This window comes from Aplosporella prunicola (genome assembly GCF_010093885.1).
Source record: "Aplosporella prunicola CBS 121167 unplaced genomic scaffold K452scaffold_13, whole genome shotgun sequence".
NCBI lineage: Eukaryota > Fungi > Ascomycota > Dothideomycetes > Botryosphaeriales > Aplosporellaceae > Aplosporella > Aplosporella prunicola.
This window is the reverse complement of record NW_022983541.1, coordinates 707450-733243: the sequence shown is the minus strand read 5'-3', so window position 1 is coordinate 733243 and position 25794 is coordinate 707450. Positions and strand designations below refer to the sequence as shown.

General features: G+C 59.7%; 11 protein-coding genes and 1 non-coding gene across 12 annotated transcripts; 5 read left to right on the top strand and 7 right to left on the bottom strand.

The window, feature by feature from the left end:
- Positions 1-206: 206 nt before the first annotated feature.
- K452DRAFT_351308 (uncharacterized protein) lies at positions 207-1268 on the top strand (the record flags this gene model as incomplete). Its single annotated transcript, XM_033545710.1, has 1 exon — positions 207-1268. The coding sequence occupies one exon, from the start codon at positions 207-209 to the stop codon at positions 1266-1268; it is 1062 nt and encodes a 353-aa protein (XP_033397533.1).
- Positions 1269-1623: 355 nt separating this feature from the next.
- K452DRAFT_308876 (uncharacterized protein) lies at positions 1624-2890 on the bottom strand (the record flags this gene model as incomplete). The annotated part of the gene is made up of 2 exons (XM_033543201.1): positions 1624-2622; positions 2687-2890. The coding sequence occupies 2 exons, from the start codon at positions 2888-2890 to the stop codon at positions 1624-1626; spliced, it is 1203 nt and encodes a 400-aa protein (XP_033397532.1).
- Positions 2891-3841: 951 nt separating this feature from the next.
- On the bottom strand, positions 3842-4602 carry K452DRAFT_34129 (uncharacterized protein). The gene has a single exon (XM_033545369.1). It carries the CDS (start codon positions 4420-4422, stop codon positions 3925-3927), a length of 498 nt encoding a protein of 165 aa, XP_033397531.1. The 5' UTR covers positions 4423-4602; the 3' UTR covers positions 3842-3924.
- A 718-nt stretch (positions 4603-5320) lies between these two features.
- On the top strand, positions 5321-6242 carry K452DRAFT_358896 (uncharacterized protein; the record flags this gene model as incomplete). Its single annotated transcript, XM_033546227.1, has 2 exons — positions 5321-5327; positions 5378-6242. 2 exons carry the CDS (start codon positions 5321-5323, stop codon positions 6091-6093), a joined length of 723 nt encoding a protein of 240 aa, XP_033397530.1. The 3' UTR covers positions 6094-6242.
- Positions 6243-6400: 158 nt separating this feature from the next.
- K452DRAFT_271617 (uncharacterized protein) lies at positions 6401-8868 on the top strand. Its single transcript, XM_033539045.1, has 4 exons — positions 6401-6890; positions 6955-7255; positions 7311-7852; positions 7900-8868. The coding sequence occupies exons 1-4, from the start codon at positions 6732-6734 to the stop codon at positions 8692-8694; spliced, it is 1797 nt and encodes a 598-aa protein (XP_033397529.1). The 5' UTR covers positions 6401-6731; the 3' UTR covers positions 8695-8868.
- A 78-nt stretch (positions 8869-8946) lies between these two features.
- On the top strand, positions 8947-12085 carry K452DRAFT_318755 (uncharacterized protein; the record flags this gene model as incomplete). The annotated part of the gene is made up of 2 exons (XM_033544182.1): positions 8947-9703; positions 9753-12085. The coding sequence occupies exons 1-2, from the start codon at positions 9121-9123 to the stop codon at positions 12083-12085; spliced, it is 2916 nt and encodes a 971-aa protein (XP_033397528.1). The 5' UTR covers positions 8947-9120.
- Positions 12086-12169: 84 nt separating this feature from the next.
- Positions 12170-13913, bottom strand: K452DRAFT_271612 (uncharacterized protein). Its single transcript, XM_033539044.1, has 2 exons — positions 13905-13913; positions 12170-13850 (listed from the first exon to the last, which is right to left on the bottom strand). Exons 1-2 carry the CDS (start codon positions 13905-13907, stop codon positions 12510-12512), a joined length of 1344 nt encoding a protein of 447 aa, XP_033397527.1. The 5' UTR covers positions 13908-13913; the 3' UTR covers positions 12170-12509.
- Positions 13914-14273: 360 nt separating this feature from the next.
- K452DRAFT_228140 (uncharacterized protein) lies at positions 14274-15057 on the bottom strand (the record flags this gene model as incomplete). Its single annotated transcript, XM_033536940.1, has 4 exons — positions 14274-14426; positions 14483-14772; positions 14853-14934; positions 15037-15057. 4 exons carry the CDS (start codon positions 15055-15057, stop codon positions 14274-14276), a joined length of 546 nt encoding a protein of 181 aa, XP_033397526.1.
- A 294-nt stretch (positions 15058-15351) lies between these two features.
- On the top strand, positions 15352-17021 carry K452DRAFT_318753 (uncharacterized protein). Its single transcript, XM_033544181.1, has 3 exons — positions 15352-15363; positions 15420-15857; positions 15931-17021. The coding sequence occupies exons 2-3, from the start codon at positions 15529-15531 to the stop codon at positions 16934-16936; spliced, it is 1335 nt and encodes a 444-aa protein (XP_033397525.1). The 5' UTR covers positions 15352-15363; positions 15420-15528; the 3' UTR covers positions 16937-17021.
- A 301-nt stretch (positions 17022-17322) lies between these two features.
- On the bottom strand, positions 17323-19513 carry K452DRAFT_333583 (uncharacterized protein). Its single transcript, XM_033545176.1, has one exon. The coding sequence runs from the start codon at positions 19056-19058 to the stop codon at positions 17487-17489; it is 1572 nt and encodes a 523-aa protein (XP_033397524.1). The 5' UTR covers positions 19059-19513; the 3' UTR covers positions 17323-17486.
- Positions 19514-20325: 812 nt separating this feature from the next.
- K452DRAFT_t84 lies at positions 20326-20433 on the bottom strand. The gene has a single exon. It is a non-coding gene; the product is annotated as a tRNA-Ile (tRNA).
- Positions 20434-21457: 1024 nt separating this feature from the next.
- On the bottom strand, positions 21458-23815 carry K452DRAFT_271603 (uncharacterized protein; the record flags this gene model as incomplete). The annotated part of the gene is made up of 2 exons (XM_033539043.1): positions 21610-23815; positions 21458-21546 (listed from the first exon to the last, which is right to left on the bottom strand). Coding segments are annotated over exons 1-2 (2040 nt in total), but the record flags the coding sequence as incomplete, so codon positions are not given.
- Between the last annotated feature and the right edge of the window lie 1979 nt (positions 23816-25794).

Sequence of the window (25794 nt, the reverse complement as noted above, 5' to 3'; positions counted from 1 at the left end):
TTCTCTCAAGTAAGAGTACCTAGAGCGGCGGTATAAAATATGAAGTCGAGCTCAGGCTCGGGATCGGCCGCCAGCCGCCGCCGTCGCGTCGCGCCGCGTCGCGTCTTCCCTCGTGCGCGTCAGAGCGTCGACCGCCATTAAAAAAGAGCAGCAAGCAACAACCCGTCTTCCTTCCCACCCCACCCACGACGACGACGACGCTCATCATGTCTCCTCCCGCCGCCCTCGAGACTGTCATTGCTCCGGAGGCCCACCCTTCTAAACCCGACACTGCATCCACTGCATCCACTTCCACCACCACCACGCCCCGCCACGAAGAACACCAATACCTCGACCTAATCCGCTCGATCCTCTCGCACGGCGAGCACCGCCCGGACCGCACAGGCACAGGGACTTACTCGCTCTTCGCACCTCCTCAACTACGCTTCTCGCTCTCGCGGCCCTCTCCCGACCCCTCGCAGCCCCCCATCCCGATCCTCCCACTCCTCACAACGAAGCGCGTCTTCGTACGCGCCGTAATCGGGGAGCTGCTGTGGTTCATCGCGGGCAGCACATCCAGCAAGCCTCTGTCGGACGCCGGGATCAAGATCTGGGAGGGCAACGGGTCACGGTCGTACCTGGACAGCGTGGGGCTGGGGCACCGGGCGGAAGGCGACCTGGGGCCGGTGTACGGGTTCCAGTGGCGGCACTTTGGCGCGGCCTACGTCGACGCGGCCACCGACTACGCGGGGCAGGGCGTCGACCAGCTCGCCGAGGTGCTGCACAAGCTCAAGCACAAGCCCTTCGACCGCCGCATCGTGCTCAGCGCCTGGAACCCCGCCGACCTGCCCCACATGGCCCTGCCGCCCTGCCACATGTTCGCCCAGTTCTACGTCTCGTACCCGGCCGCCAAGCGCGGCGTTGACGGGCAGGAGCCGCCGGACGGCCACCGCGGCCGCGGCCGCCTCGACTGCGTGCTTTACCAGCGCTCCTGCGATATGGGCCTCGGTGTCCCGTTTAATATCGCCTCGTATGCCCTGCTGACGCATATGCTGGCCCATGCGGCAGACTTGACGCCCGGCACTTTTGTCCATACCATGGGCGATGCGCATGTGTATGCGGATCATGTCGAGGCGCTGAAGGTGCAGCTGGGCCGCGAACCGAGGGAGTTCCCCGAACTCAGGATTAAGCGCCCGAGTGGGGGGAGTGTGGATGGCTGGAAAGTGGAGGATTTTGAGATTGTGGGGTATGAGCCGCATGGGGGGATTAAGATGAAGATGAGTGTGTAGGGGTGGGTGTGTTTGGGTTGGCATTGGCGTGGGCGTTGTTGGGCTTTTTTTGGGGGGAGTGGGCTTAGATGGATGTGATATGATACACCTTTGGCAATGAGAGTAGATTCTGCTACACGTACTGGGATCAGTTGTGTATGGAGTGTTTGTTTTCGTGTAAGTGTGCGTGGGAGGTATGCATACAGTCCATCCCATTGCTTTTCCCATTGCTGAACCACCCGCCTAGCTCAAGAAAATACCTATATACCCACTTCCGCAGACAGCAGTCCACCCGCAAAAACGCCAAACCCCTCTCAAACGCCACCCATAAGCCCTCAGCAGCACACAGGCCCTCCCTCCTGGCCGCATTCCCACCCTAATTAAAATGAATCCCCTCCTGATTAAACGCATAAAGCAGCTTCAAAAAATCCCCCTCCTCGCACATCCGCGCCCGCTTCTCCGCCAACTCCGTCTCATCCTCCAACACCTTGCGCACCTTCTCGCGTACCAGCTCAAACACCTTGCCCCGCTTCTTGCGCTTCCCGCCTTTGCTCAGCAGCGCGCGGGCCTTTTCGTCGGCCTGCTCCTTGAAGAAGGCGGGCAGCTCGTCGTCGTCCATGTCCATTTCCTCGTCGTCGAGCGGGTTCCACTCGTCATTATCTCTGTGCAGGTGGGCGTCGATGTCCGTCATGGCGTCATCGGCAGCCACGTCGGCGTGGGCATCCGCTTGCGCGGCGGGGCCGTCCTCAAGCGGGATATCGTTCTGGGCGCAGAAGGTGCGGTAGTTGGCCTCGAGCATTTCCATGACGCTGGCGGTGCCGAAGAAGCTCGCGCGCAGCGTCTTGTTCTTGCGCACGAAGCACACGCGCAGCAAGCCGTCCCACTCGTCGTAGCTGATGGATGGGCGCGGCGTCTTGGGCACGATGCGCACGACGCTGCTCTCGACCGCGGGCGGCGGGTTGAAGTTGTTGCGCCCGACTTTCAGAATGTGGTCCACCTTGGCCCACATCTGGCAGTTGACGCTCAGCCGGCTGTACAGCTTGTCGCCGGGCTTGGCGAACAGGCGCAGCGCGAACTCGCGCTGGAACATGAGGATGCACGCGCGCGGGGCGGGGGATGTGGCGAGCAGCTTGAAGGTTAGTGGCGACGAGATCTGGTACGGCGTGTTTGAGATGCACACGTCGAAGTAGGGCAAAGGCGTCTTGATCACGTCGCCCAGCAGCACTTCGAGCCGCTTCTGCGCCGGCGTGCCTTGCACGCGCTTGGTGACTTCGGCGGCCATGCGCGGGTCCATCTCCACCGCGATGACCTTCTTTGCCTTTTCGAGGATCTTGACCGTCAGGTTGCCAGTTCCGGGTCCGACTTCAAGCACCACCTGCCGTCGATGGTCAGTACTTTGGCTATTCCACGTGCGTGCGCGTCTTTTTTGCCTGCCTTACATCGCTCTGCTTCAGGTCCGCCTTGTCCACGATCGCTTGCGCCACGCCCGGGTTCTTCAGAATGTGCTGCCCCAGATCCGTGTTCATCTTGAAGATGGAATGCGCGGCCTTTGCCTTTGCGCTCGTGGGCGCGGCGCCCGCCCCCGCCGCGTACGGGCTGCCCTTGGCCGCCGCATTGCCCTTGTTCCTGTTTGCCTTGGGCATCGCTCGAAGTCTATCGTGTGTTGTTTATCGTGTGTCGGAGGCCCTGGTGCGGGGCGGAGAAGGTGGTTTGGCGCTGGGCGTGCGTTTCGCGGCGAGGAGAACTGCTGCGGTGGCGTGGGCAGTGTGCTGTATGAGGCGGGCCTGAGGAGCGTGTCGACCAGCTGAGAAGACGAGACGTGCTGCCGCTGCTGCTGCTGTTGGCGCATTCGAGGGCGGCGGTCAATAATTTTGGTCGGCTAATCTTCGGCGAAGAAGACCCTGGCGGATCGGATGGCAGGGTGGCTCGAGCTGCTGCTGATGGTCAAGCGATGGGTTAACCTTAGCAGTAGCAATGAAGTACTCCACGCACTTATTCCGGCATATAAGAAGCACAACATACCTACGCGTACACTTCTTCATATCACTTACTAACACTCATAACCGAGTTGCACTGTACTACCGTGTATCCCCAACTAACTCCATATCATTACTACATACAAACATCTCAATTATCTTCCTACTCTCACCAACCATGCACACCCATCCCGCCACTCCTTTCACTTCTATTCCTGCCGAGAAACAACTACGCCAACTTTACTGTTGCTGCGGCAGCACAAGTGGAAAATTCCGAGCGTGCCGTGATGGTCCAGACTGTTTGCTTAGGATGCCTTCTTTCTCATGCTTAGCTGCTGTGGTGGCTAGGGTGGTTGTTGGTACCGAGCTGTGTGCGTGCTTGTTGGGAGGCGTTGATAAGTCGAATTTGTTGGGGAGATGGAAGGGTTCAGGGTAAGTTGGTATAGGTAGATCGTTAAGGTCGTGGTTGTGTGGTCGTAAATGCGTCGTTCGTCATCGTCATCGCCCGTCATCATCGTCGTCGTTGTTGTGATCATTTTCGTTGGCGGTTGTGGTGGTCGTTGATTGGAGCCATGTGGATGGAGCTGGGCGAAGCGTAGATAGATCCGCGGCGCACATGTCTTTCGGCGTCGTGGAGAGCAGACAGACGCAGCAGCGCGAGCGATCCACGAGGAGAAATCAGGAATCAAACCTCTCTCGCCCTACGCGAACATCCGCACCAAACTCAAGAAACTCTTCAAGTCCAGCCCCTCTCCTCCATCACTCCCGTACCCCCTACTCCCGTAGTATCCACCGCCCCCACGCACCCTGCTCGCACCCGCCGGCGGACCGCCAAGCGCACTCATCACTACCGCGGGCAAGCTGAGCCCAAACCGGTGCGCCGCTTCCGCGAACACGCCCGTGCTCAGCAGCGGCACGATGACAGACATCGCGAGCTTGAGCGGGTGGCGGCGCGCGTACTCGTAAAGCTCGCGCAAGAGCTGCTTCAGCTTGCGCAGCAGCTGTTGGATGTAGCTGGGGCGGGGGCTGCGCTTGTAGTACGACGAGTGGTAGGAGCGCGGAGTCGAGTGGCCGCTCGAAGGCCGCGAGTGCGACGGGTAGTGCCAGCTACTGGGCCGCGAGGAGGACGATGGGTGCCAGCTGCTGGGCCGGTGCGCATTGTTGTAAGGGGAGCGCGACGAAGGCGTGAAGAAGCCCATCGTTAGTCTTCGTGGTTGTGGGGGCCGAAGAGGTAGTAGGGTTTTGCTTTCGGCGGGGTAATTGGTCGCGCTGGAGTGTCACAGAGAAAGGAGAGGGTTGTTTTTACGCGCGCGCTGTTGGCGATGGTGATGATGACGATGTAGAAAGATCACATCCAAGGAATTGGGAAGACGAAGAGACCACGAAGATCAGAAGATCAGAGGGCGATCCTGGCGGGTCTTTGTACGCGCACGAGGCGGCAGTTGGAGAGGGCGAAGACGGCCCGACGGGAAGCACAGATTCTGCGCGGGACGAGGTGGGCCTGAGCTTGCCTTGGATGTTGGGGGTTGGGGGCTAGCTTGAAGCGCTGTCGATGCAGCAATGAAAGAGAAGGAGAAAAAGAGAGGGTCAAATGAGACCGGTCAGATCAAAAGGGGCGTGGTGGAGGAAAAAACGCGACTGCAAGGAATGGAAGGGCGTTCGAGATTGTTTGTGCTCCTGGCGACGTGCAGCTGCAGGCGCAGGCTTGAAGCGCGCTGGCCGCGAATGGGCGATTGAGGCAGCCATACCGGGCCAAGACGCACTAGAAAAGGGCGGCAGGCTGGGAAACGGTTGGACATGAGTCGAGGGTGAGGTGACGACCGTCTCATCAGGTCTCGAGTCGTGAAGCGGGGAGAGAGAGAGAGAACGAGAGACGAAAGAGGGATGGTTCACTCCATCCTGGATCGGCCCGCCACGTGACAGTCCAACGGCCGCGGCCTGGGGCAGCCTGAGACGTCATCCCGTCGTGACGAGGCCACGGGGCGAGAGCTTGCTTTCAGGGACGCCAGATTTTACGTTTATCGCCTCTTTTCTGGAACCACCTCTTCTGGACTGCTCTCTTCCTATCCCTACCCTTGAAACCTCTCATCAGTCAATATGTCGGGTTAGCTTCCCCTCAACACCACCCTGACCAAGACTAACACATCCCCCTAGCTCCAGACTACTACAAGATCCTCGACATCGCGCCCAAAGCAACCCAGCAGCAGATTCGCGATGCATACAAAAAGGCCGCCCTGAAGCACCACCCCGACCGCGTGGCCGCTGACTCACCTGAGCGCGCCGCCCGCACCAAGCGCTTCCAGCAGATCAATGACGCCTATTACACCCTCTCAGACCCGACGCGTCGGCGCGACTACGACTCGGCGCGGTCTTTCAATAACTGGACCGGCGGGTTCGATGATCCCGAGGAAGAAATCCCTACCGACAACCAGCAGCAGCAACAGCAGCAACAGACCGGCGGAGGAGGATGGAGTTTCCCAAGCGGGTTCCCGTGGTCCGCATTCGGGTTTGGAGCGAATGATGGCGGCGCAACGCAAAACAACGAACGCGAGCGGTTCAACAGTGAGCAGTTTGGCAGTGTCTTCGAGGAGATGCTGCGCGAGGAGGGCATGGCTGAGGGTCAAGAAGCGCAGCCCACAGGAAAGTTCTGGAGCTTTGTCGGCGGACTCAGCGGCGGCGCAATGGGCTTTATCATCGCCAATTTCCCGGGTGCCGTTGCGGGCATGGTGGCTGGAAACCGGCTGGGCGCCGTGCGCGACACGAGGGGCAAGAGCGTCTATGCCGTCTTCCAGGAACTCCCGCAGGGCGACAAGGCGAAGCTGTTGACGGATCTGGCGGCGAAGGTTTTTGCGCATGCGGTGTCGTCGTGAGAGATGGACTGCTGTTGGATGTGCATACGATGGTCATGATATCCCTTTGGTTTGGCGTTTGGCATGGCGATAGATGGGTCGGTAGCTTGATGTGAACAGCATTGCGAGAATATTTGTTGCGACGAAAGAATGCCGGCCTGCAGCCCGTTTCATCACCAGATGCATGTTGCCTTGTCTTCCCTGCTCCTTACGCAAGTGTGCCGGGATCTATCCGAATATTCGGCGATTGTGCCACGCCGACTGGCGGCCTGCCGAGTGTCGAGAGGCTGACTCGCTCGTCATACCGAATTCATCCTCCGTGCCCTCTCTGACCAAACCTTCTCACAGTGACAAGCTTGTGGCCATTTTCAATTGCGCGGGCCGCACTCTGGTTTCCCTTTCCCTGCTGCAAGCAGCCGAGTCATCATACATCAACTCGACCCTGCATCTCCAGAGCTCTCCCCACGCGGAAAGCTTCCGCCGCACTAAGGTTCTCTACCTACAGCTACCAACCGACCTTCCATTTCACCAACCCGCTAGCTGGCTGCTCTTCCGCCATCCCTGTACTTTCCGCTGTCCACGGCTGCTATAAAGCCAAGCTTAGACGCTCTAGACCTTTGGCCTGTGGTTCTCATTGAAGTTCTCTCCGACGCGCAACCATGACGGAATCCGGGAGAAAAGTGAAGGTTGCGTACATGTACGATCCCGACATAGGCTGCTACGACTATGAGCCGGGCCATTGCATGAAGCCCTTCCGTATTAGGATGACCCATGACCTTGTCATGTCTTACGGTTTATATCGCAAGATGGAAGTTTATGTATGCCCCCCAGACTACCTTGCATCCATCTCTTTGCGCAACTGCTAATGGAGCTCTACCGCAGCGCGCAAAGCCGGCCACCGCTCTCGAGATGACACAATTCCACACAGATGAATATATCGAGTTCCTTCAGCGCATCACACCCGACACCATTGGCTTCTGCCAGCAAGAAGCGCTCAAGTACGACATCAGCGGAGATTGCCCAGTCTTTGATGGCCTCTTCGAGTTTTGCACAATCAGTGCTGGCGGATCGATGGAGGGAGCTGCGCGCCTTAACCGCGGAAGGTGTGATATAGCGGTCAACTGGGCAGGTGGTCTGCATCACGCGAAAAAGGGACAAGCAGGCGGATTCTGTTACGTGAATGGTGTGGCATGCTTCGACATTGTTTCTTGGCTGGTATGGACCGCTAATGTTTGCAGACATTGTTCTTGCGATCCTCGAACTTCTCCGGGTATACCAGCGCGTTCTCTACATCGACATTGATATCCATCATGGAGATGGCGTTGAGGAGGCATTTTACACTACGGACCGCGTCATGACCTGTTCCTTCCATAAATTTGGTGAGTTCTATCCCGGAACAGGTCACCTTTCAGACATTGGAATTGGAAAGGGCAAGAAATACGCGGTCAATGTGCCACTGAGGGACGGAATCAATGATGAGGCCTATAGGAGCATCTTCGAAGCCGTCATCACAGACATTATGGCTTGCTTCAGGCCTGAAGCTGTCGTCCTCCAGTGTGGTGCGGACAGTCTTTCCGGCGACCGTCTGGGCAGCTTCAACCTGAGCATGGAAGGCCACGCCAACTGCATCAAGTTTGTTAAAAAATTCGGCCTCCCTATGATGGTACTGGGAGGAGGCGGGTACAGCATTCGCAATGTGGCTCGCACTTGGGCATTCGAGACCTCACAAGCGGTCGGAGAGCCCGTTAGCAAGATTTTACCTTTCAGCGACTACTATGAGGTATGGGACTCTAATCAACTATGCACATGAACGCTAACCGAAGACAGTACTATACCCCTGAGTATTTACTGGATGTGCCCCGCTCGAATGCGCCAAACGACAACTCCCCGGAATATCTGGATAGAATACGAACGACCATTGCGGAACGTTTACGTTCGCTGCCGTTTGCGCCCTCGGTTCAGATGCAAGACGTTCCGCGTCAAAGCATAGTCGCCACCGAAGAGGAAGACGAAATCCTCGCTGATCTTGACGCGGACGAAAACATGGACACCCGCGTGACCGACCTCCAGCAGAATATCCAGATTGACCGCGAAAACGAATTTTACGACAGCGAAGCCGAAGACGAGAGGGACCATCACGTGCCCGCTCCAAAGGCCGACCAAGATGATGACGAAGACGAGGAAATGGGAGATGCGGAGCACCAATCCCCGACCGCGGATGATGTCAAGGAGCTACCGGCGCAGATGCAAACGCAACAGAGCGGCACGAACAACGGGCCGGACAGCGGCAGCGTTTTGGTCCGTCCGAGCGAGACTTCGGCTGTGGTGCTGGAGCATGCGCGGCCGGAAGAGCCTCTGCCTGGCACCAGAAACGCCGTGACGCCACCGAAGAGCCCGGAGCCGGAGAATGCGGAGGCGGCATCTACGTCGACGGCGACAGCGGCCGAAAGTACGACTGAAACCGCTGAGCCTGTTGAAGCCACTGAGGAACCTACGGCCGAGGCGGCGGCGACAGCAGCAGCAGCAGCAGCAACAGCAGCCGAGCCGACGGGCGAGAAGAAGGACGAGGCGGCCGACAAGCCGGCGCAACCGAGTGATCAGGGCGAGACGTCAAGCTCATGATATTACCATGTTCAGAGTATTGTAGGCGTTCAATGCAGGAAAGCGGGTGCATGATTGGGTGTTATGTTGTCTGGCGTTGCGGGAGGATTGATTGATGCACTGGGGCATAATACGGAGGCTTACCTAGTGATTCCAAATGCAAAGCGACTGATTGACTGGCCGAATCGGGCAAGCAACGATGCGGGGAAACAATAATCCGGGGCAGCTCTGGACCATGGAAGCTCGAAAGGTAAACGGTCGCCGCAAGTGTGATTCCGCCCTGCAATCCTTCTGTCCATTCCCAGGTCGCCTGGGCTGTGTCCTCCATCGCGCTCATTCCTCAACCCGCCATGATCTCGTGATTTGTACGACTGATCCCTACGACCACGCCCAAACCGTCAACTTTACCGAACCAAGGAGGGAGCTCAGGGAAGCTCGCTCGCCGTCATGTCACAACCACCACCCTCGTCTGCCCCGAGGTCTGAGGAGCCCGACCCCAGAAACAGCCTCCGCCACGTCCTGTCCTTCGAGCCCGCCGCAGACATGCACGACACGCCCACGCCGCCCGTCAAGTCCGAAGCTGGCACCACCGCCGCCCCACCGACCGACGATAATGATACCCAGGACGAGCGCCCGTCGACCAAGTCAAAGGCGCACAACCCCGACGAGCCCATGTACACGTCGACGACCACCACAACCCGGCGCAATGCCAACGGCAGCGTCTCGTCCGTCTATTCGGGCAACAAGATACGTCATCTTAAGAAAGAGGACGGCGTGCCTCTGTGGAGGAAGGACATCCAGTACGACTTTCTGCGATGCGTCTTTGATGACCAGACGCGTGTCTTCCACAAGGTCTCGGACGGCACCGGTGGCCACACGTTTGCCGACATTTACCTCGACGCCATGGCCAAGAGCAGCAAGTGCAGCAAGATTCTGAAGGACAAGCTGCTGACCGAGCGGGCGGCTGCCATCAACATGGCCATGGTGTGCCTGCTGGTCAATGTCGGCAGGATGAACACGACCCTCAACTGTAAGTGCGCGCGTGCGAAGCGCACATGGAGCGCGCTAACTCATGGCAGTTTTCCCAGAGATGCGCGCCCAGCTGCGGACATACCACTCGATCCCGTCGCTGCAGGCTCACCAGGATCCGAACGCGTACAAACAATTGCAGGATGCGCCGCGGCTCAAGTCGATTCTGAAGGGCGCCACCGAAGACACGCAACAGCCAAGCACAATCGAAGAGATTAGGGCCGCTTCTGTGCCGCGTACAAACCCGGTCAACCTTATCTTCGTCCTCGCGCAATACGCGCCAAAGATATCGGAGCTGCACTTCTTCCCTCCGCGCGACTTTTTCGACCTGGTCATGCGCAGCGCACTGAGCTCCGACAGCAGAGCCAAGGCATTTCTCTGGTTGATGTGGTGGTACTTGGAGAGTGATTTCTCAGAACACGACGCCATGAATAACCCGTTCGGACCCGGCCAGCCGGGTCTCGCGGGCGACCCCACTCAAGGCCTGCCGATCAAGACACCACCATTCAAGCACCTCACCGAAGAAGAAGCCGCTTTCGAAAACGTTGACACTGAGGAAGAGAAGCAGTTTGGAGAGGAAAAGCGCAAGGAGAGAATAGCAATTCTCGCTACGGACATGGCTCCCGTCGTGACGGGCCCCAAGCGCGGGCTCAAGAAGGGTTTCAACAACAACCCAGTCTTCTCCGTCGCGTCAGATGATGGTTCCATGACGCCCGGACGCGATCACGGCTCGCCCGCGCCGGGCTCCTTCAGGGCGAGCGGGCGCGGCAAGGCGCCTTTGAAGGCCCTTCAAGCAGACTATGGCTCCGACACCGACCGCACTCGCTCTGCTAGCCCGCCCAGCGTCGCCGGCGGGCCCTTCCCGCCACGCATAACCCCCAACATGCGCATCAACAACCTTCTCAACGACGACTCTCCTTCGACACCGCAGTCGGCACCGAGAGGCCCAGGTCGTGGCAACTGGGGCCCGCGCAACAAGGGCACGCCGTCGACAGCCGGCGGCAGCACAGCACGGCACCCCTTCAAGGCGGCGCAAGACTCGCCAGCCGTTCCCATCTCCAGCGGCCCACACGGCTTCTACCTCCCGCTCAACGGCGCGGATCCCAGCGCGAACCGCAAGCGGCCTCCCACGGCGCACCAAGTGGCCGTGGAGCGCTACCGCAAGCAGCAAGTCGACCACATCCTGGACCGGCAGCTGCGCACCGCGCACAAGGCGGCGAGCCGCAAGCGCCAGCGCGAGGGCGCCCTCGCCCGTGCGTGGAAGCGTCTCAAGCTCATGGGCGACGGGTACGACTCCGAAGAGGAGTACCATGCCGCGCTCTCAGCGGCCGAGACCAGCCTCGGAGGGTCGGAGAGCCCGATGCGGGCGGGAGCGGCAGCAGCAGCAGCTGTGGCTCGGCTAGAGGCGACAAGGCTAGCGGGGTTGACGCCCTTGGCGGGCCGGCTAGAAGGGGAAGACTGCGGCGAGGAGATGGCGCACTGGGCGCAGGTGTTCCGGCGGACAGGGCGAAGAATGGAGCGCTGGGAGGGAGGTAGTGGCGTGGGCGACATGGCTGATGGCGCCGTCGCTTTCGGCCCCGGCGGCCAGCCGCTCCCGCCCCCTGAGCCGTCGTCGTCGTCGTCGTCGAGGCGCAGAGCCAGGCGCGAGCGCGGCGCCGGCGCCGCCGCTCCCGGCAATAATCCCCTGGGCACCCCGAGCGGCGCGCAGGATCTGGTGTGGGTGGGCGAAGACGCGGGGACAGCGGCGGCGGCGGCCGCCGGCGTGCACGCGGGCTCCGAGGAGCTGCGCCGAAAGGGCGTCGTTGCCGGCGTGGGCGTTTTAGGTGGTGGTGGTAGTAGTGGAGGGAGAGGCCGTCGCCCCAGGGCCAGGACCGCGCAGGAGGCGCTGGCGGCGCATTACGCTGCTGGTGCGGGCGAGGCGGAAAAGCCGGGCAGGAGGGAGTACGCGCCGCAGCAGCAGCAGCAGCAGGGTGGGCACGCGCATGGGCATGGGCTTGGGCTGGGACTGGGGCTTGGACACGCGCAGCAGACGGCGTCGCGGCTGAACACGCCCAGCGCGGCGAGTGCGGCGAGCGCGGCGAGCGTCGAGCCTGAGGGCGTGGGCATGGGGCTCGGTGGCGGTGTCGGTGGCGGTGTTGGTGTGGGTGTGGGCAGAGCGTCGCTTCCTCCACGGCCGTCGGCGTCGGCGGCAGATGAGGACGAGGTCGAGGTTGATGATAGGGACGACGATGAGGTCGAGATTGAGGGGGAGGGCGATGAGGATATGGGTATGGGTGTGGGTATGGGAGGGGTGGGAGATGGGGATGAAGATGAAGATGACGTGGTTGCGGATGATGAGGATGAGGCTATGGATGATGAGGGGGGGAGTGATGGGGGGGAGTGACTGAGTGCTTGAGGTGGATAGGCGGTGCTGTATTCGATAGGTACGATACGACAGACGAACGAACGAATGGACAGATGGACAGATGGACAGATGGACGGGTTCGGTGGCTGCTGCTTGCTTGCTTGCTTGCTTGCTTGCTTGCTTCACTCGCCTCCCTAGTGAAATTTCGTAGTTCTGACATGGCAGTGAACTTGCCCTCGTACATTCCAGGCCAGCAAAAGCTGCTAACGCCCAGCAGCCAAATACAAAGCATCGAGGACACGAATCCAACTGAAGCCCGTTCCTGGTTTCGTTTGTCCATTGACTTTTCCTATCTGATACCGTCCCACCAGCCCCCCTCTTCCCGTCGCGCCAGAACGCCATCGCTGTGCAATCAAGCCAGACAAATCCAACGCACAAAAACTCCTTTTCCCTCTGCACTCACTCACTCCTGGTTCGCAAGCACCATCTTCTCGCGCTCGCTCCGCCTACGCGTCTCGCCCTTGCGCGTATGCCTGCGCTCATTCTCCTCGCGCCGCTTAATCGCCTTGAGCTCCTCCGACTTGATCTCGCCCGCCTTCTTGACCTGCTTCGGCACGTGCCGGTGCCGCGCAATGCGGCGGATCTCGGGCATGTGCTTGTAGCGGTCCTTGAGCGCGTCGTCGTACTCGAGCTTCTGCCGCTCGCGCGCCGACTTGACGCCCTGCCGGCTCGACGCCTTGGCGCGCCACAGCCGCACGTTGCCGTCGTCGGACCCAGAGAGCACGTAGTTGTTGTCGGGCGTCCACGCGCAGCTGAACACGCGCTGCATCCGCTTCGTGTGGTAGATGTCGCGGCTGTGGCCCGCGCCGCGCTGCCAGAGCCGGATGGAGCGGTCGTAGGATGCCGAGACCAGCTCTTCGCCCGTCGGAGACCAGTCCACGTCCATGACTGCCGCGACGTGGTCTTTCAGGACGTTGAGCGCGCGCTTCATGTTGCGCATGTCGAAGATGTAGATATTGTGGTCTTCGTTGCCGACGGCGAAGTTGAATGCTTCCATGGGGTTCCAGGCGATGGCGTTGGAGGCGAGCGTCAGTACGTTGCGCGAGAGCGGCGACGACGTGCGTAGGTCGTACAGCACGATGCTGCGGTCCGAAGCAGCCGATGCGAGGATCGACGTCTCTGTCTGGTTGAATGCTACGGTGCTGATTGTGTCAATGGCCGTGGGCCAGGCGAGCGTCTGCGTGGGGTTGGACATGGGCCTCGACGTGTCGTAGACGGAAATCTGGCTGGACGAAGACACGGCAATGGCCGGGTTGGAGCGGTGGTGCGACATGCCCGTGAAAGCGTTGTTCCCCAGCCAAGTGGCTACGGGCGCACTGGCGGCAGGCGTGTTATACGGATCGTACATCTTGACCGTCTTGTCCGCGCCGCAGCTCAGCAGCTTGCGGTCCCTGCTCCACGTCATGCCGCGGACCATGTTTTCGTGGGCCTGCGCGTGCCAAAGCTCCTCGTGGCTCGTCAGGTCCCACACTTTGACGATGCCGTCGCCGCTGCCGCTTGCAAAGTGCTCGAGCGACTCTGGGTCCTTGGCGATCGAGTATACGCCGTCGACGTGGCCCTTGCCCAGCTGGCCGATGAACGGCTGCGCAAACATGCGCTCCATCTTGGTCGCCGTCAGCGCGCGCGTGTATTCACGCGCCCGTTCGAACGGGTGCATGGCCGGGTCCAGGTTCCTGGGCGCGCGGGCGACATTGGTGCCGGGCGCCAGGTAGTCGCTGGTAGAACGGGAGAGGGTTTTGATTTTCTGGCAGCATGTCTGTTAGTTGAGAGAGCGAGAAGCGCTCGAGGGGCAGCGTACCATGGTGGGTTGCTCGTCCGAGGTGTAGACTTTCGCCGCGGGTCGAGAACTTTTGGAGATGTTCACTAGACGCCTTGCCTGATGCGGGCTAGCGTTCAAGCTCGTCGAGTCAGCGGCCGGCAGCCTGTCCAGCAACTTGAATCAAGGACATGTAGAGTAGGATGCCCCGCCATTGGTTACGGTATATTGAAAGGTACATTTGCTGGTCTGCGGCAGTCTGCTCTAGAACTCGAAACTTGATCCAACGGCCCATCAGGCCGCAACAAATCCCCGCAACCTATCCGCCTTCCCATGCCGTGACGCCAGCCAGCTCCAAGTACGCCTTGTCCCAATGCTCGCTATCTGCGACCGCTTCTCCAAGTGCCATTATCATTTCTGGACGCAATCGAACGTCTGGCCGCGCACGGCACCTCCGGCCATCGAGTTGCGGACGTTGCGCTTAAAGCCCTCGCGGTTGGCCTTCAGGTCCTCCGCAGCCTCCTTGTTGAGCGGATCCGACGCGTTTGGCTCGAGGAAGAGGAACTGTTATACGTTAGTTAACAGAATATCACTTCTCACATGAGCGCCACCCGACGCACCTGTAGACCGACAATGACCGCGTTCAGGTTCAGAACAGGCTTCCAATCCTCCCTCAGAATGTTTAGGCAGACGTTGCCTTCCAGGTCGATGTTCGGGTGGTAGATCTTCTGCGTGCACTTGACCTTGGGCGGGTCGTGGGGGAAGTTCTGGTTGATCGCAAAGTTGAAGGTGAAAAGGCCGCCTTTGTACATGCCCTCGTCCGGCTCGATAGTAAGGATGAAGTTGAGAATGTCGTCGGCGTTTGGGAATTCGGTCTTCATCGTGGAGCCGAGTGACAGCTCGGAGAGATCTGATAGACGGAGCTAAAGGTTAGCTACATGGCCGCGCATTCAAAACGTTGTGCGGAGCTGTCGGATGCTCAAGACGTACCTTTCTGTACACGCAGCTGCGCAGCCGTCACCTTCTTCTTCTTCTGGCCTGCAGCGGCATTCTCCTCCTGCTGCTGCTTCTGCTTCTGTTTCCGACAGTCAGCGCTGATCCATGACGGAAGCATGTCGCATATGGTACGAAAGCATGGTGCGTGCCGCGTACCACAAGCTCAGGAGCGGCATACCATAGACCAAATCTTGAGCATCTTGCAAAGGGTCCTCGCCTGCGCGGCGCGGCTACGATTGGTGTTGAGAGTACAGGCGGGGGTGGGTAGGAGGGGTCAGAAGAGCGCGAACCCGTCGCAGAAGAATGGCAGATTTACTGAGGGAGGAGCTGGAGAAGCAGAAAGATTGCAAGTCGCGAAAGTTGGTGGTGAGTCTTTGGGTGCCTGCTATGGATGCAGATCGATCGTCGGGCTTTCCGCCCCGCGCAATTGCGGGCACGCTGGCAGCTCCAGAAGTTCGTCACGCCCGCGGCCAAACCTCACACCTCCGCCGTCCACTCTTCCAAGGTATGCAGCCTCCCCCCGACTCCAGGACTCTCTCTTCACAACTAACACGCGACTAGGGCATTGGATACTAAACCCCACCTAACATCGCGCGCCTGAAATACCGGACCTGGCCATACAACACCACACCCATCCAAGTGCGCATCCGCGCGCCCTGCTCTCGACAAAATGATAACGACGCAAGCCCTTTCCACGCGCCTGACGCAGCTTTCCGACGCCAACAAGCAGACGGTGCAGCTCATCCAGCGGCTCGCGAAGCTCCAGTTCCAGCCAGGCTCCACGCCGCTCGACGCCCAAGACGAGGGGGACGTCCGAGTGGAGCTCGGCTCAGAGATCCACGAGGGCCTGAAGCAGCAGGATGAGGAGCTCGAGTTTCTGCGCCAGGAAGTCGAGGAGCTCACGGCTTCGAGCGTGAAGCGAAAGGACAACAGCGAGCGCGAGCGCGAGAAGAGCCGGCTGAACATACAGATTGCGCGCCTAGGGGAAGACCTAAAGCAGTGCGTTTGGCCAAATTCCGTCCCTCTAGCTCATAACGCAAAAACTGACAAGCACTCTGTCTCGCCCCTGCAGCGCACGCAGCCATTTCCGCCGCGCCCAACTCTCCGCGAAAAAGAACGCCGAAGCCGCCAAGCAGAAGGAGCGCGAACTCCTCTTCGCCGGCATCCAAGAAGGCAACAGCACGCCGACGAGCAGCAGCCGCGCACGCCGCCGCCAAGACAAAGAGCTAACACAAGACGAGATCGTCGGCCAAGCCTCCAGCGACGTGACGCTCGCGCTGCGCCGAACGCACCAGCTCATGACGAGCGAGCTGTCGCGCTCGCGCTTCGCCCAAGAAACCCTCGACCAGTCGACGGCCGCGCTCGCGGACCTCGGCGAGCGCTACACCGACCTCAACACACTGCTCGCCAGCTCAAAAACCCTGCTTTCCTCGCTGCTTAGGTCCCAGAAGAGCGATACCTGGTATCTTGAGACGACGTTCTACATCCTCCTCACCACCATCGCCTGGCTGCTGTACCGGCGCTTCCTCTACGGCCCGCTGTGGTGGTTCCTCTGGCTGCCCCTCAAACTCGCTTATAGGGCGCTTTTCGCCGTTCTTGCGGCTATAGGCCTGTCTGGCGGTGCTGGCAGTGCCGGCGGTGCCTCCCTATCAGTTCCCTCCCTCGCAGCAACACAGTCCCCAACAAGTCACCTCATCACATCAAGCAGCAGCAGTAGCAGCACCGCTAGCCAACAACAGCAAAGCTCTATCGAAGGCGACGACCCCAGCCCCACCGCCAGTCTAAGCCAGCAAGTCGGACAGATGGCCGAGCAAGACCAGCAACGCGCGCAGGAAGCGCACAAGGGGGAGGTGGAGGGAGTTGTGGAAGAGGAGGCGGTGGCGATAGATGGAGTGGAAAGGGAAAGGGGAGAAGACGCGCAGACGAGGGGCGACGGCGTGCCCCTGTCCAAGTCGGACAAGCCGCGGAATGCGAAGAAGCGAATGTGGGAGGAGGATGTGGAGGGGGCGAGGTACGAGCAACAGCGGCAGCAGCAGCAGGAGCAGAAGCAACAGCGGAGGGAGAGGGACGAGCTGTAGAGTCCCTCTACTTCCTGTCTGCCTACCTACCTATATAATAAACCTAGGTATTGTATTGTATTTGTATTGTATTGCCTCTTCCTCCTGGCTCTACTTACCCACGAACGCGCGCCACCTATAGGAGATTGGACGTATCAACCGATCTTGCGACGATTAAGCTTAACTTCATCCTATTACCTACTTGGCTACCTACCTATCAGCCTAGCATATTCCAACTACCTCATACTGAGATTACGACTACTCCAGCGCGTAGTGGTACAAAGGTAGAAACTAGGTAAAGGTACTACATGCGCGCACTCGCCGTAAAGTCACCTTGAGCGAACCTCACTTCCTCTTCACCGACCGCGCCCACGGCAGGCTCATGACCTGGGCTCTCGTCTCCTTCAGCAAGAACTCTCTAGCTTGGTCCCTGACAGCCTGCTGGTGTTTCTTCGAGCGGTCGTTCAGGAGCTGGCGCGACTCCTGCATGTGCCGCTCCAGCAGCGCGAGCCTGACAAAACCAACGTCTTAGTAGAAACTCTGTACACATCACACGAGCTGGCCACGTCACTTACGGATACTCTTTGTAGGACGGCTCCAGCTGGGCCCGTCCGCTCGGCTCGCGGCTTGTTCTCGCTGTCAAGAGAACAACTTTGCCTGCCTTGACGTTGGGCCCTGCGATGCTCTCCATGTGCGCGTACGGCTGCCTGCTTGATGGCAGAATGATCCGAACCCCAAGCGCGACGTATCTCACCTCCGGGACATCTGTTGCGAAGAGCAGGCCTTTCTTGCAAGCGCTAAAGCCCCTTCGCATGGCATCGCGTGCAGCTTTCGTCATCTCTGGGTGGATCCGATAAATTGGAAGATCTTGAACCAGCCTGGTGCCCATTCCGTTCTCAGGACCTGAGAATAGGTGCCACAGGAGAGGTGTGATGCTGCTGATCACGAGGGCCTTGAAGGTGGTTCTGCCAACCCGTTCGCTCTCCACAGTGATCAGACTGCGGAGGGCAGCAAACATGTCGCCTACGTATGGCACCGTGATGTTGAAGTGCGGGATTTCAGTCAACGATGCTATCTTCACCAGCCTGCGCAAAAGGTCCCAGTCCTCCCTTGCGGCTGGAACCGTCTCGAGGACTTCTTCTATGGCCTTCACCTTAGGCTCGTCAAGCTCGACGTCCTCAAGCACAGAAAACGTCTGCACAAGTGGCCGCCAGACGGAAGTGGTAGCAGTGTCCAGGCCGGGGTTTGCGGGCTCCTGTTGCGCAGACAGGTTTTCTGTGAGAGAGAACATTTGGCTACGAACTAGTTGCTGATTGTTGTGGGTTCCCGGTGCCATAGGCTGAGGCTGGTCAAGAGTTGCCAGAGCCATGGGCTGAGGCTGACTGCATGGGATTACAGGTCTCGTCTGGACGGGCAGTCTAAGCAGAACAGATTGCTGCTTGATGTAGGGTTCGTCTTCTGGTCTGAGGGAAAGACAGAGGCATTCCCTTGCGAGAACGAGATCGAGAAATGCCTCCAAGCTCGGTTCAATCCTCTTACTCAAGCATATGGTCTGCCAACCGGCGAGGAATTTCGGGGGAAGCGCGTGCAAAATGTCAGCGACTGTGGCTGTCATCCCCGCAATCACCATCTCATCAATGTCTTCAAGGATGAGCGTGCGTAGGCCGGTGAAGTGCACGCGAGCTGTGGTGCGTCCACTGAACAGAGCGTGAAGTCCAGCAGGAGTCGCTACCACCACGTCGGCAGCTTCACCGGCCTGCTCAAACTTGGCCTGGATGCCAGATTTATCGTGATTGTCGACTCGGTAGCATGTAACCTTTTGCCTGCAGGCGCTGGTGAGGTAGTTGCATATGTCCTCAATGTGCATGGCACGAAGGTCGGAGGAGGCCAGCACCACAATCTCGATCTGGGGCACGCTGCCAGACCTGCGCTCGAGAAGCGTGTGAAGCGCCGGGAGCAGGTAGGCAGCGGCCCTGCCACGGGTAGTTGCGGTGTTGACAAGACAGTCCTCCGTGTAGGTCGGCATGGTGAGCATCTTCTGCTGGACAGCGGTCATGTTCTTCACCCCCAGCCTGTCGACACTTTCAAGCAGATCCGGGTGGAGCTTGTAGCGCAGCGACTTGAATGCCCAACCGAGCTCCATCGGGGCGGTACATGCGGTTGTTGTTTTGCAATGGGTGGTGGTGACAGGAGAGAACAGTGTGAGGTTGAAAGAGCGAGAGGAGGAAGAAAGGATCGGAACTGCCTTGGGCAGGGTGGACGTGGAAGGCGCTATCGCCTAGAAACAAAAAGAAGGCGTGCGATGCCACCAGTTGTTTCCACTTTCACACACCCAGGGTAACACATGCCCGACTAAGTAAGCGCAATCTCATTAACACCCCACCCCACCTACACATATCACTTCCGCCACTCTAATTCCCAAGTCAGGCCGCTTGGCCCAGTTGTTAACCAACGCACCGCATCGTAAAGAGCGGCCGTTCGAATCTGCTGGGTTTCCCGTCTAGCACATTTGTATGCTAGGCCAGTTCACAAGTGTCCTGACTTTCTGCTGAGGTTGGAACCGTTTGCTTTTTCTTTCAATTCATTTTGTTTTCTTTCCTGTCCGTCCGCCAGTCAACGAGGCAATGAATGACTTTCGCCCAGTAGTTAACTCAATGCGTCACAGTATAATGAGCGAGCGTTTGAATCGGTTGGGTGTCAAGCTCGCTCGCGCGGCACTTTTGGCGTGCATTATGCAACCAGTGTCTACTGTTAGCACCTATGTATTACTGTCAGAGGAGTAGATACCGTTGCTTATATCCCTATAGTAACCGACACATCGCATAGTGGAAGCGAAAGCATGCCAAGTCGCACTGAATGTAGGTACTATGAAGACACTACAATTACGCGTCTATGCTCCTGTAAGTAGTTTAGAAAGCTCCTTATAAATCACTTCTTACATAGATCTAGAGTTTGTATACAGCTACACGCATCCGTTACGAAAGGCTTATACCGTCCGCTACCTTACCCGAGATCTATCGCCTACCAAGACGGCTAAGCATACAAGCAGTTCTCATAGAATATTCCTTCTCTAAATGATTATCTATATCCTCGGTATAAATAAGAAGATACGGTACGTAATAAACCTTCGCGCACAGCAAAGCATTTATTAGTATAAAGTAAGCAAAATTTTACTATAAACAGAATCGAAGCGCGAGAGTTAGAGAGCATTTTAAACAGCCAGCAAGCAATGCTATCGGGCCTATAGTCAAGCCCCTAGTAAAAACATATAAAATATACCTTTTCGGCCTACAAGGAGTATCTCAACAGCGCTCGCACACACAAAAACATACTTTAACCAGTGCAAAGCAGCATTTGACCAAAACCATGAAAACAAAAAAAAGCGAAAAAAAAAAGCAAAAGTAAAGTCCTAGTCCTGGAGGGGGTCGAACCCTCGACTTTCGCATAACCTCAGTGGGCCATACCCATTCCTAGGAATGAATATAAGAACGACACGCTAGCCACTGCGTCACAGGACTTTTGTTAGCGGGATATTTCGCGATTTGCGCTTATATACTCGGCACAAGATTGCCAAGCTTTGGCTAATCGCGCGACCCCGCCGCCACGATCGCGGTGGCGCAAGCTTGAGGTCGGTGGCTGTTTCGCGTGTGGGGAGAGGGTGGCTGCGGCTGCGAGTGTGGTTGCGGTTGGAGATGCAGTTCGGTGACGATGTTTCCCTAGGTGTTCACTTTTTTACTAGGTACAGAGGAGTAGCTGACCGCCCACTCCACCTCAACACTGTCGCCCGCCGTTCATGTTCATCCACCGATTTATGCGCCCATCTCAATCCATCCCAGCACCCAGAAAACAAACAAACAAGCAAACAAAAAACAACCAACCCAGCGCTTCCACAACGCTACCACCGCACCGCCAATGCCCGCACCTCACCCACGCCCATACACAAGCACAAGCACATGTACATCCACACGTAACCCCATCCTCTGCCCTCCCCTCCCACTCCCACCTTATCACAGCATCTACAAACGCCCACCCACCTCAACACCCACCAACCCTCACCCCCACAACCGCAGCCCCCACCTCAGTCCCCTCAGGCCCCCACACCCGCAAACACGGCACCAGCGCCGGCCGCCACTTGGCCAGCAGCGATTCTGTCTCTCTCCCTGCCGCGAAGGAAGCAGAAGCAGAAGCCGAGGCCGAGACGTAGAGCGTTGTTTGCGGGGCCGTCAGCTCGTCGTCTTCGTTATCTGCATCAGCGGCAGCAGTAGCAGCGCCCTCCCCATCAGCACCCTCCTTGACGTCGGGGCCAGAAGAACCACCGTCAGCTTGCCCCAACCCTAAACCCAACCTCAACGCGCCCTCCACCAGCGCCCCCAGATCCCTTGCATGCGATAAGCCCAGAGCCGCGAACCTCGCGCCGGGGGCAGAGGTGCTGTGGACATGATGGACGGCAGCTGCTTCGTCGGCCCCGGGGCCGTGTTGGCGCTTAGAAGAAATGCTGACAACGCCCGCGCCCGCGTCTGCGTCTGCGCCTGCGGCCCCTAAACTGAGGCCTGGGGCCGACCACTCGATGTCCGCGTCGCGGGGCAGGGTCGCTACTTGCACAATTATGCAGGGCGGCAGGGGCGGGGTGGCTTCTCCCACTCCTTCACCTTCACCTGCCCCCTCACCACCCCCGCCCCTACCCACACGCACACGCCCCCAGTCCGGCACCCTGGCCCTAGGATCCTTCTCCCTCTCCGCCGCCCCTCCCCCAAGCGCACCCGCGCCCCACCCTCTGTTCCGTAAATCCCAGACATCGACGTCCGCCGCATCCTCCTCCGCCGCCGCAGTCTCAGCCACACAGCGCGCCCACGCGCCCGCGTGCAAGCGGCGCCAAGCGGCGCGGGCGATGCGCGCGCGGGTGGCTGCTTGGGCGGGGGACGCGGCCGTGATGAACGCGACGCCGTACGGGAAGAGGGACGTGTTTGTGGCGCGGGCGATGCGCGTGAGGTGTTGGAGGGCGAGGGTGGTGGAGAGGGCGAAGGATGAAGAAGGCAGGGTCATGGTCCAAGGGAGGAGGGGGATTTGGCCGGCTGTGTATGTTATTGATGTGGTGGTGCTGGTACTGGTGGGCACGCTGATGGCTTGCGAGTACGGGCCTATGTTTGCGGGGGCCCAGTAGCTGCGGCTTTGGACGTGGAGGCCCTGCTTCTTCCTCTTTGCGGCCGTGTGCTCGTCTTCTTCTTCCTCCAGCACCGCAACAGCGCTCAGCACGACGTCGACGCCTTCCGGCAGCGCGTCGCCACACGCGACAGTGACGCGGCTCGGGGGCAGGGGCTCGGCGAACATCTGCGCGTAGACGGCGTTGCAGGGCGCGAAGTCGGCCATGCGGCGCAGGAGGAGCGTGCAGTGCGCGAGGGCGGTGGGCGCGAGGCCGAACGCGTCGAGCAGCGCGCTGAGCCGCCGCGTTAGCGATGCTAGTTGCTGTGCTGGTGTGTCGTAGGCTGGCGCCGTCAGGTTCGTGATGTGCAGCGTGGAGCCGGAGATGGAGAGGCGCGAGGGGTCGGAGTGGTGGGCGGGGGAGGAGTGGGCGCGGAAGAGGGCGTCCAGGGGGTTGGTTAGGTTTAGTGTCTGCATCGCTGCGGAGGGGGGTGATGTAGTTTCGTCCTCCGCTGCCTCTGTCGCTGTCGCTGTCGCTGTCGCTGCCTCTGCCTCAGGCAAAGCAAGCAGCTCCTGCAACAGCGTCTCAAATTCTGCGTCCAGCAGATCCGGCACCCGCAGGTCCGCCAGCTTGCCCGTCGCCTCCTCGCCCTCCGCCCGCGCCACCACTTTCGCGCCTAGAAAGCGCACCGCGGCACTCCCGCCCTCGCCCAACACGCCCTCATCCGCAACACTCACATCAATCCGCCCCCCGCACCACACGTCCGCCGGCCCATCCACCGCGCACGTCTCGAACTCGCCCCCCTCGCCCAGCGCCGCCCCGTCCGCAACATCGCCAAACCTAGCCAGGGCGCGGCCAACCCGGGCCACGGTGCGCGGATCCGCGACGTTGGCCCAGAGGAACGAGTCGTCGAGACCGGCGCTGGCGACCTTGATGATGCGCGCGTCTTGCCGCACGCGGCGCATGTCGCTGAGCAAGGCGGTGGGGAGGTGCGGCGGCAGCGACGGGAACTGCCATAGCGGCGCGAGGGAGACGAGGCCGAGACGCGCGCAGACGGACTCGACGCGCGTGCGCTGGTACGTCGAGAGGATGGCGCCGGTGCTGACGGCTGTGGCGGTGGGGTGTGCGGCGAGGACGTCGCGGAGGAGCAGCGTCAGGGACTCGGTCTCGTCTTTCGTTTCTCCTTCTCCTTCGTCTTTTCGCGCCCCGGGCACCGCGTACTCGCGATCAGTATTCACGGCGCCACCGACAATGGCGCGCCGGAACAGCGGCAGCTGCAGCGCCTCCCCGTACAGCGGCACGATGCTGTGCCCCACGGTCTGGAACATGAAGCTGTCGAGGTCGGGGCCCTCGTCCGTGGCGGCCTGGCCGGGCGCGGGTGCTGGATGCATGTTCGCGAGCGCGACGACCTCGTGTCCGGCGCGCAGGCAGTGCAGGATGGAGAAGAGGGAGTCTTTGCCGCCCGAGATAAGGGCTATGACGCGGTGGTAGTCGGGAGACGCCATTTTGGCGTTGTTTTCTTTTCTTCTTTCTTCGGGGAACTTTGGACAGACGGTAGAAGATGGAGACGGTCCAGAAAAGGAAATTGATAAGGTAGATGGAAAAGAGGCGTGCTGTATAGGTACCGAGCAACACCAACGAAAACACCAGCAGTAGTAGCAGTAGCAGCGACAAGAAAACTCTTCCACCTCCAAGCCAGCCGTCAGTCCGTCAGTCCGTCAGAGTCAGTCGTCGTGCGCGCAACTCTATCCCGCTCCGCGTCAACCTTCGCAGTCGTCGTCTCGCTACCTACCCACCCTAGCCCAAAAAAATCTCCGCGCCGCGCCGCCCCGCGCCGCTGCTCGAGTCTAGAGTAGAACCACAGCAGACCGACCCGGCGCAGCCTCACAGCCACAGCCACGCCACAGCGCCCTGTACACCCGCTCCACGTGCCCTCGACTCATCACGCACGCAGCAGTGGCACAGCAGTGGCACAGCAGTGGCACAACAGTGGCAACGGCAACGGCGACGGCGACGGCGACGGCGACAGCGACAGCGGCGGCGGCGGAGGCGGTGGCGGCGGCGACAGCAACCAACAACGGCGACAGCGACACTGCAAGAGCGACAACGGCGGCTAGGTAGGTAACGGTAACGGGCCGCCACGATCGCACACGCAGACAACGTCACCAACACTACGCACCACGCACCACGCACCACGCACCACGGGCAGACCTTGCCCTGGACCTCCCACCCAAGCACCCTCCCTCTGCCTCCATGGGTCATGCCTGACAGCGGACGGCGGCAAGCGCAATGGCCGCAACGGCAGCGCCCGCGGGTCTGCTCGCCCGTTAACGGCGCGCGGCTGCACCCGTCCCGTCGCCGTCGCCGTCACCGCCTATGCCACGACGACGCGCTGGTGCGTGGCGTGGCACTGGCGGGTGGATGTGGATGTGTGTGTGGGCTGTGGGCTGTGGACTGTGGACTGGTAGTGTGGATTCTCCACGACTGACGAGAAGGCCAGCGTACAGCGTTTAGCGGACAACGTTTAGCGTACATACAGCGTGCTGCGTACAGCGTGCGCAGGCTATTGGCCAACCAGCCAGCCAGCCAGCTAGCTAACGATATTGTACTGTGCAATATTGGCCACTGGCGAGCACGGCAGGCTATTAGTTGGCCAGCAAATTGGGCTGCCTGGCCAGCGAGTCGTTTGCTCACCGACCTTGACACACCCACACACACACATGCGCGCGGGCGCGGGTAGCTGGAGAAGGCCGCGGGAGGCCCGCTGGCTGCTGCGGAACGGCGTCATGGGCGTGGGCTTGCGGGACGGAAATTGCATACTGCATGCTGCATGCATGCGTGCGTGCATATGTATGTGTGCGTGTGTGCATGCAGGAATCGATCGCCTGTGGATGTACGTATGCATTGGCAGTTGGCGACTACCTCAATATTGGCGTTTGTGTGCGCGCGTGTGCGAGTGAGTGCGAGAGTTTGTGTACGGTACATACACTCGACTCGACGGCAATAATGGTGGCAACAATAACAACGGCATGCAAGGCAAGGCAAGGCGGCTGGCTGCGCCCAGCTGAACGTCGGTTACGGGCTTCCATACGAGATCGATCCCGATTCCCGACCGCGCCCATGGCGTTGGTTGGCATTGGCGACGGCCATTGGCGAATGGCACGGCGGGCGCGTTGTCGTGCTGTGATGGGTTGCAGCCAATGGCTTTTCTTCCCTCTGTTATTTCTTCCGCAGCCATGCATGCGTGTCACCAACTACATGCGATACGGGCAGTACGATGTACATACACGAGCGAGCGGACGGGCATCGCAATTCACGAACGGGTGGCGGGCTGCAGCTGATGATGATGATGATGATGATGATGGCATTGGGAGCACGACCGACCGTATCTCTCTCATCAGCCCAACGGCCCTTGGCCCCCACCCCACACAAACAACGTGATCGCGGGCTCGGTCGAGAGAGACAGAGAGAGCGGGCGTGTTATTCCCGCCCCCGGGCCAGCCGAGAATAGGAAAATGCAACCTCAGAGAACATCCACAACCCCACTCGCACCCAGCACTCACCCCAGCAGGAGTCCAGAAGGCGTCCAGAAGGCCAGCAACCCACCCATCGAACAACCTTGTTAGGTGGTAGGACCGCCGTGCGTATTGCCTAACGAAGGGGACGCCGGCGCCCCCACCGACCTCGAACCCAACCCGTCGCACCCATGTCCGCAAACTCGCACTCCCCTGCCTAGTGC

Excerpts from the sequence above, each read along its gene's own strand:
- K452DRAFT_34129 (XM_033545369.1), bottom strand. The coding sequence starts at position 4,422 with ATGGGCTTCTTCACGCCTTCGTCGCGCTCCCCTTACAACAATGCGCAC.
- K452DRAFT_271617 (XM_033539045.1), top strand. The coding sequence starts at position 6,732 with ATGACGGAATCCGGGAGAAAAGTGAAGGTTGCGTACATGTACGATCCC. Across the intron at positions 7,256-7,310 it reads CGGATTCTGTTACGTGAATG|ACATTGTTCTTGCGATCCTC; the intron begins GTGTGGCATGCT and ends TAATGTTTGCAG. Across the intron at positions 7,853-7,899 it reads CTTTCAGCGACTACTATGAG|TACTATACCCCTGAGTATTT; the intron begins GTATGGGACTCT and ends AACCGAAGACAG.
- K452DRAFT_318753 (XM_033544181.1), top strand. The coding sequence starts at position 15,529 with ATGATAACGACGCAAGCCCTTTCCACGCGCCTGACGCAGCTTTCCGAC. Across the intron at positions 15,858-15,930 it reads CTAGGGGAAGACCTAAAGCA|CGCACGCAGCCATTTCCGCC; the intron begins GTGCGTTTGGCC and ends TCGCCCCTGCAG.
- K452DRAFT_333583 (XM_033545176.1), bottom strand. The coding sequence starts at position 19,058 with ATGGAGCTCGGTTGGGCATTCAAGTCGCTGCGCTACAAGCTCCACCCG.